The 9,055-nt window shown below is 39.6% G+C and overlaps 1 protein-coding gene across 1 annotated transcript; it reads right to left on the reverse strand.

The window, feature by feature from the left end:
• Nucleotides 1-7,372: 7,372 nt before the first annotated feature.
• LOC148575720 (uncharacterized) lies at nucleotides 7,373-8,754 on the reverse strand. The gene is made up of 3 exons (XM_088502516.1): nucleotides 8,508-8,754; nucleotides 8,176-8,472; nucleotides 7,373-7,884 (listed from the first exon to the last, which is right to left on the reverse strand). The coding sequence occupies exons 1-3, from the start codon at nucleotides 8,752-8,754 to the stop codon at nucleotides 7,373-7,375; spliced, it is 1,056 nt and encodes a 351-aa protein (XP_088358642.1).
• Nucleotides 8,755-9,055: the final 301 nt, after the last annotated feature.

The following is a 9,055-nucleotide window of genomic DNA, read 5'->3' on the forward strand; positions in this document are numbered from 1 at the left end:
ATTTTGAAACCCTTATGGGCAGCATAGGCAAGAAGCAACCTAATTGCTTCTATTCTAGCTACTGGAGCAAAAGACTCATCAAAATCTATACCCTCTTCTTGATCGTAACCTTGGGCCACTAATCTAGCCTTGTTACGAACAACTTGTCCATCCTCACCAAGTTTATTTTTAAACACCCACTTAGTACCCGTAACTTTCTTACCATCCGGATGAGGTACTAGTGTCCAAACCTCATTCTTGTCAAATTGAGCAAGCTCTTCTTGCATTGCTTTGACCCATGATGGATCTTCAAGAGCTTGTTTGACATTGTTGGGCTCCATTTGTGACAAGAGTGCAAAATTGCTTGGTTCGGATTGCCTTTTGGTTGAGGATCTTGTTGTTACACCTTGAGAGGGATCACCAATTATAAAGTCATGAGGATAACCCCTCATAGACTTCCATTCTCTAGGCTTCCGGAGTGGTGTTGAGCTTTGATGAGTTTCTGGTGGTCTCACTATTTTAGTTTCTCGTGTCTGCTTAGGAGACAAAATGGAAATGTCTCCTTCAATCTGACGAGACAAAACTGGACTGGCAGATTCTTTATTTTGAGCAGATTTGGGATTTTCTTTACTTGTTCCAGCTTCTTCACAATCTGAATCATTATCTATCACAGTACTGGGAATTAAATTAGAATCACAAAAAGTAACATGTATGGATTCCTCTATGGTCCTATGCTCTTTGAGATAAATTCTATAGGCCTTGCTAGTAGTAGAGTATCCAGCAAACATCCCTTCATAGGATTTTGGATCAAATTTATCAAGATTTTCTTTATTGTTAAGTACAAAGCATTTGCATCCAAAAACAAGAAAATACTTAAGATTTGGAGGGGTTCCTTTCCATAGCTCATAAGGAGTTTTCTTCAACCCTTTTCTAATAATTGTCCTATTCAAAATATAACAAGTTGTATTTACAGCTTCAGCCCATAGAAATTTAGGAATCTCATTCTCACAAAGCATGCCCTAGTCATCTCTTGAAGGCTTCTATTCCTTCTCTCAACCACCCAATTTTATTGAAGGGTTCTAGGGCATGAAAAGTTATGAGCAATTCCAAAGTCATCACAAAATTTTTCAAAGTCTTGGTTTTCAAATTCTCTTCCATGATCACTTCTCAAGTGGGCAATTTTTAAATCTTTTTCATTTTGAATTTTCTTGCAAAGAGTTGAAAAAGCATGAAAAGCATCATTTTTATGAGCAAGAAAAAGTACCCAACCAAATCTAGAGTAATCATCTACCACCACAAGACCATAGTGTTTACCTCCTAAACTTTGAGTTCTTGTTGGACCGAAAAGATCAATGTGTAACATCTCTAATGGCCTTTTGGTTGAGATTCCATCTTTTGGTTTAAAAGAGGATTTTACTTGTTTGCCCAATTGGCAAGCGTCACAAGTAAGATCCTTATCAAATTTGATATTTGGAATTCCTCTAACCAATTTTTTCTTAACTAGCTTAGAAATTTGGTACATGCTAGCATGACCCAACTTTCTATGCCATAGCCATTTTTCAGATTCAAGAGAGGTAAAACATGTTATATTTTGTTCTTTCAAGTCCTCAAGAGTCAATCCATACACATTATTGCACCTTTTAGCTTCAAATAAAATATCCCCAGTTTTCTCACAAACAACCAAACACACAAACTTTCTAAAAATAACTTCAAAACCTAAATCACACAATTGGCTAACACTAAGTAAATTATGTTTCAAACCATTTATAAGAAGAACATCATTTATACAAGATGAAAAGCTTTTACCAACTTTCCCAATAGCCACTATTTTTCCTTTTGCATCATCACCAAAAGTGACAAGTCCTCCATCATATTCATCAAGCTTTATGAAGAAGGTTGTCTTTCCAGTCATATGCCTAGAGCATCCGCTGTCCATATACCACATATTCTCCTTCCGTTTGGATGCTAGGCACATCTACAAAACAAGCTCAAGTGACCTTAGGTATCCAAATTTTCTTGGATCCTTTCACGTTAAACCATCTCTTATGTCCTAAGCCATTATAATAAAAAACAACCTTGTAAACTTTATCACCTATCATCCTTTCACCAAAAAAACATTGTATGGGAAAGTGTCCAACTCGGTTACATAACCTACAAAATCTTGGAGTTGCTGTTTTGTTAAAGCTTCTTGGGTTTTGAAATCTTGTATCATTGGAAGATGAAGCAATATTTTCAAAATGAGATTTTTCAATAGATTTATAGAACCCCAAGCCAGCTTTATCATAAAGAGATTTTTGGCTAGCCAAGATTTGATTCAGATTTTCAGAACTTTGTGTGAACTTGGCTAAGTCTTCTTTAAGCCTTTTGACCTCTTTAAGCAACTCTTCATTCCTTTTAAAACAATCAACATATGCAACTACCGAATGATCACTTTCACAGCTCCTAAGTTGGGCTTTTAACTGCTTATTTTCTTCAACAAGATCACAAACAGTTTTGGCCTCCATTAGCTTTTCTTTTAGAAATCCATTTTCTGCTTTAAGGATGATAATTTGTTGTTCAAGTTCTTGATTATCCAGCAAAAAGCATCTTATTTTTTCAGAAAGATGATCTATCATAAGATGAAGAGATTCAGTGTCAGGGTTGGGAATGATTACCTATTCAACGTGGTCAGCCATAAGGCATGTTTGAGACTTTGTTTCAGATTCTTCATCATCTTCAGAATCATTTTCAAGATCTTCCCATGATGCCATTAGTCCCTTTTTCTTTCCTTTCTTCGGCTTTTCTTCCCTTTTCAACTTAGGGCAGTCAGATTTGAAATGCCCCGTTTCTTTACAGTTGTAGCAAGTCACCTTGCTGAGATCTTTCTTCTGTTTTCTTGAGCTGCCTCCTTTGCCTCTCTCCTTGAGCTTCACCATTTTCCTGAAGTTTTTTGCAAACAACACAAATTCATTTTCAGATGAGTTATCACTGGATTCATCATCCAGAGGGTTAGTAACAGATGAGAAAGCTATTCCTTTTTTTTTTTTGAATCTTTTTTCAAATAGGTGTTTTCAAAAGCAAGTAAATTTCCTCTCAAATCATCATAAGTCATGGAGTCAAGACCACTACTCTCAGAAATAATTAAAGCTTTTGTTTCCCACTCTTTTGTGAGACATCTCAACACTCTTCTCACTAGTACAGATTCAGGATACTTGATTCCCATAGCATCCAAGCCAACAATAATGGTGTTGAAGCGCTCAAACAGCTCATCAATGGATTCTCATTCCTTTATTGCAAACATTTCATATTCTCTGTTTAACATATATATCCTGGTCTTCTTTACAATGGTGGTTCCTTCATGAGTGACTAGGAGTTTGTCCCAGATTTCCTTTGCTGTTGTGCATCGTGATACCCGTCGGTACTCCTCAAAGCTGATAGCACAGTTGAGTAAGTTGATAGCCTTGGCATTGAGCTCAACCTTCTTTCTGTCTTCTTCGGTCTAGCTTGCTTCTGGTTTAGGAGTGACAACTCCTTCGGCACTTGTGACGGTTAGATATTGAGGACCTTCAAGGATAATCTTTCAGAGTCTGTAGTCCACTGCTTGCACAAAGATCTTCATTCTCTCCTTCCAATAGGTATAGTTTTTTCCATTGAAAAGAGGAGGTCTGTTGCTTGATTGTCCTTCAGCCAGGTTGTAGGACACCAGATTTGAGCCACCGTTTTCCGCCATCAGGATATTTTCTCCAAGCTGCAAAGCTTGATCTCTTTGAGACCAAGCTCTGATACCAATTGATGGTTATCAGTGGCTAAGAGAAGGGGGGGTTGAATCTTAGCCCCTTTTTTACTTGATAATACTTGCTGGCCTTTGAAATCACTTCTGGAAACTTTTTGTCTTTTTATCTCGTAACTAGCCACGAAACTTTTTCTTTTGTCTCATCCCCAGCCACGAGACTTTTCTTTTTGTCTCGTCAGTTAGCATAAGATATTTTCAGTTTTATCTCCTGGACAGCAGAAACAGAAATGGAGTAGAAGAAAGAGAGAATTAAACCAAGATATATCCTGGTTCAGCTGCTAAGTGCAAGGCAGCCTACATCCAGTCTCCATCACAACAAAGATGGAATTTCACTATAATCATTCTTGATTACAAACACTAATTCTCCCTAGGAACTACTCTTCCTATCTGGGACAAGTCCAGAATCTAGACCCAAACTGAACTTGACTTGGTCACTGCCAAGCTTTCAACTGTAAAATGCTAACCCAACTTACAAGGGAATTCCCACAGAATCATGAAACACAACACAGATGTACAAAGAAACTCTAAGGACATCTATGGCTTTTTCTTTTAATTTTGCACTCTCTGCCTTTTTTCGCTCTATGGCTTTTTCATACAAACCTCACTGTTTTCCTTTTTCCATGAGACTCAAGACATGACAAAATTAAACAGAAAAATTACAAAATGAAGAACATTGAAGGAGAAGAAATTCTGTCAGCTCAGAGAGCTATGAGAACCCTGTGCTTTTGCACTCTCACTCCTTGAATCAAACCCTAACTGTTCACCCATACTTATAGGGAGAAGCCTCCAAGGTTGAAACCAAACAAACCAAGCCAATCTTCTTCTTCTTCTTCAAGTAGAACCGGTTCGGCCAGAGAGAGAGAGAAGAAGTAACCCATGCAAAACCCAACATGCAATTACCTCTAGTCCTTCCTTGGTCACCACTCTTCATCAATCCGAGCCCTTTATCCTTGCCTTGCTTTCCAAGATGAACTTCTGGCCCTTGATGCTTCATGATGATGATAGTTTCATCTGCTCCAATCTCTGCCTCTTCTATCACGTAGCCACTCTAGCTACCTCCTGTGATAGTTGAGCATAATCAGAGACAAGACATCCTCTCCAAGGATCTTCTTCTCTGTTGGCCGAGATCTTCACTTCCATTTTTGGGTATGGAGGAGCCAAGATCTCATCACTAAATCTTACCACAAGTGTGAGAGGATCTTAGCCACCGCATACTTTTAGTTTGCTTTTTCTTGCCATCATTTTGATGGTCTTTAGGTGTGCTTCTTCTTCTTTTCGGTAGCTTGCTATAGCTTCCATGGTTGGCTGAGTGATATGACTGAAAGAGATGAAGAAAGCTGAGAGAGAGAGGAAAGAGAAATTTGAACATTAACTAATGGATTTTGACAAAGTAAATTAAATGTTCACTTCCCTTTGTTTCTCGGTGGCGTGTAGCAGTAAAGGAGCCATCAAATCAATTGTATAATCTCTCTCATATTTCCCATGCATTTATTAACTTCACTTAAATCAAATTTGAATTCCATTACATGGTGAAGCATGAGATCCGTTGGAGACATAAGGCAATAAAAATATTTGCTTTCCTTCTCAATTGGTTTCGGATCATGCATGAGGAATAATTTGGGCTTGTATCAATAATACTTAAAACTGGCCCAATTAAATAATTCAGCCACCATTTATTTCCTATAAGGCTAAATTTTGATTTCATACTGGGCTTTGGTTTTCCTTTTATATACGGCCCAAACAGAACCTGCATAGCAAAGATAATTTTCATCACATATATGAATTAATATTTTTGCATTTAATTAGATTAATAATGTTTAGTCATCATAAATGTTATTTTAGAGTTTTCCAAACTCATCAAAACTTTAAGTAAATAATGTAGGTTTGTTGATTCGTAGTTGAAATTTAAGAAGTAGATCTTAAACTTTAAATTTTAAATTTTAGAACCTAGGACTTATGGATGCTAAAGTTGGACATTCGTTAGTTGCTGTAATGTTCATATGTTCGTTGTATAGTTTCATATAAATGATTATACCTGTTTCTCTTTTTGAACAAAATTTATATTAATAGTGATTATAAGAGAACTATATTTAACATTTTAGTTAACTAATTCGAGACATTAGGCAACCGTAGCTTTTGTTTTAAAATACAAATTATGATTTAGATCTGTAAGTGTTAGAAATTTATCAGGTTTTGGTTATGTTTCTCATAACATGCAGCCAAATCGGTGTATTTATAGCGTTCGGAGGCAACAAAATATGTCGTTGCATGATAGAATCATACCTTATTTGGAGAGGGCTGGTTTGTACCACTTGGCTAGGTTGAACACGCGTTAGTTCTGGCTGGATGTGCCTCTGGTCAGTGCATTTATTGAGAGGTGGTGGCCTGAGACCCACACTTTCCATATGTCATTCGGAGAGTGCACCATCACGCTTCAGGATGTAGCATATCAGCTGGGGCTGTCCGTGGATGGAAAGGCTATTTCTGGGTACCTGACAGACTTCCACCTGCATATTGCGAGGGACAGACCGGCTTGGGAGTGATTCCAGGAGTTATTTGGTGAGCTTCCGCCCCCCCCCCCGAAAAAGGTGAAGCAGTACACAGTCCACTTCACATAGTTCCATGAGAGGTTTAGGGTATTACCGGCTGATGCGAGTGAGGAGACCGTGTGCATATACGCACGTGCATATATTATGATGTTGCTGTTGACCCAGCTGTTTGGTGAGAAGAGTGGGAATCAGGTCCATATTCGATGGTTGACATTTGTGGTGAGACTTGATGACATGGGCAGCTATAGTTGGGGTTCAGCTGTGTTGGCATGGCTATACTGATGCATGTGTCGGGTGGCCAACAGAAACATGACCAACTTGGCTAGTCCCCAACATTTGCTACAGTCATGAATCTTTTAGTGGTTCCCCATACTAAGGCCGCATGGGTTTGACGACTTTTCTTTTCCGTTGGCATCCAGGTATCCGTTAATATACTTAGTCTTTCATTCTTCGTTGCAAGTTATTAACGTTCTAGATCCCAAATTAAATATTGATGTGATATTATTATCCTCCAGGTGGGCCACTTATTTACCTACGTCTGATGGGAAGGAACAAAGAATGATTAAGTTTCGCCTTGCATTAGACCGACTGGGTGGTCGAGATGTAAGTTGTTTTTTGTGTTTTTTATGCTTTATTAGCTCTTCACCAACATATTTGTATATAGTGTTACAATGCTGCATGCTCTTCTCACTTTCAGATTGTGTGGGAGCCTTATGCTTCATTGGATGTATTTGCCGCCATTCATCCTGAGATACTGACTGAGGAGAATAGTCGGTTATGGCGGGCGGTCATTAGCCTGATATATTTTGCCGTTTTAGAGTGGCATCAAGTAGACAGGGTATTTCCATAGTTCGGTGGCGTACAACATGTACCTGACGCAGTCCTGAATATAGACTATCTTCATAGTAAGAACAGCAGGGGCGGAGATAGATGGTTCCCCTCTTACTATCAGACATGGCATGAGCATTGGGAACAACGAGTTAGTTTTGTGCTGAGTATCTAGAGAGTGGCTGATCCAGGTCCGTCAGCTGAGTACCTGAACTGGTGGTACTGTGTAGCACATAGGATTCTTTCACCGGAGAATGCATTTGCAGATCCTAGACCCGTTGAGATTCTGGAGGTTGGTCAGAAAGAAAGACCACGACTCCACATTTTCCCCTTCGACAAGGGCAAAACCAATTGGCAATATGTTCGAGTTTCCATCTTGCACGATAGCTAGAAGCAAAATGCTACCATACTTTCCATACAGATGAGTACCGTCTATGCTTACCAGAGGCTTGCAATGTCGAAATGCCTCAACACAAGGAGAAAATGTCCAAAAAGGATAATGAAAGTACACAGTAGAATCGTCAACCTGATCACCGACTCGAACCGGAGAAGTCTTCAACAACGCAATGGTTCCCTCCATGGTAGACTGCACACCAAGGATCCAACAGGACAGCTTGGCATAGGACTCATTCCAATCCCCGTAGATCTGTGCTACTACCTTCTGTTTCGTTATCCAGGCCTTCCTGTAACTAGGCCTAAACCCGTACGTTGCTTCAGTAGCTTTCTGCAACACCTTTATCAAAACTGCCTCATCGGCTTTAACCAAAGGAAAGATAGCACAAATTACATGATAATCAAGCTATCGGTGATCACTTGATATTGATGTAGCCAAGCAAGTGTGTGGTTCATTGTACCATCTAACCTCCTAGGTACTCTTTCGCTGCCAAAGTGTGATGCGAATTATCCACGTGCAACCTTTACTGAAATCCTTGCACCTCCCATGATACTTAAGATGATCCGAATCTATCACCCTATACTTAACCCCACGGCGAATGCTGTAATCCTTTACACTCAAAACAGCTTCCTCCTTACTTTAGAAAGATTGACCAATCTGAAATTCAACTGCAGCATTTCTCTCGTGCAAACCTTGACCCCCAAAGGTAGGAACTATGTCCGACAGTTGGCCGATGTCTTCCAAGTTCAGGGTTGAGAAATGTGGAGGTTGTTGCTGTGTGCCGGAACTTGACGGTCCCTGATGTGTAGTTGGGTTTGTCGGAATATCCTCATCACTGTCCCCACCAATGTCAGCAGGCTCTTCATCCGAATCATCCTTTCGCATCGCATTTTCAATCCGATCCAGTTCACCCTCACGTACAATATCCGGAATCGGATGGCTTGACGTACCTACCCCAATTACACCAGATGGACAATTAGCCAACAGGCAATCAGGTGCAACGACAGGCATAGGGGTAGAAGCACCCCCATCATAGTTGACTGAGGATTCGGAGCCGATTCCCCAGAACTATCGACGCCATGTTCCAAATTGGCATACAACTCGTGTATTCTTACTTCCAGAAAACTCCGCCGATAATGAAACAAAACCTGCATATCCTCGTCAGACCCTATCACGAATGTTTCATACTTCACGCCAGATGACACAACTGCAACAGGAATCTTGTAGAACATCTTCTTCACCCACTTTGTCCCGCACACGCCCAATTTTTGCAATATACTGGTTTTCAGATCTAACAGCGTATTCGACGACCGGATAAAAATACTCAGTGGTTCTCTATCGGTAAACTTTACACCGTGCCTTTTGCTTTTTTTAAATTTTTTCAGAGCAATGCACTAGAACTAAAAAGCTCTCCTCACTCTCCTTCCTAAAAATTTTGAATGAAAATGACACTCTACACATCATTCTCTCTTGTTGGGTATATATAGGCATTATCCAAGCAGCCATATTGTGAACAAACTACTATAGGGTATC

Source organism: Arachis ipaensis, chromosome B1, assembly GCF_059453495.1.
Source record: "Arachis ipaensis isolate K30076 ecotype BB chromosome B1, ASM5945349v1, whole genome shotgun sequence".
In the NCBI taxonomy this organism is placed as follows: domain Eukaryota; kingdom Viridiplantae; phylum Streptophyta; class Magnoliopsida; order Fabales; family Fabaceae; genus Arachis; species Arachis ipaensis.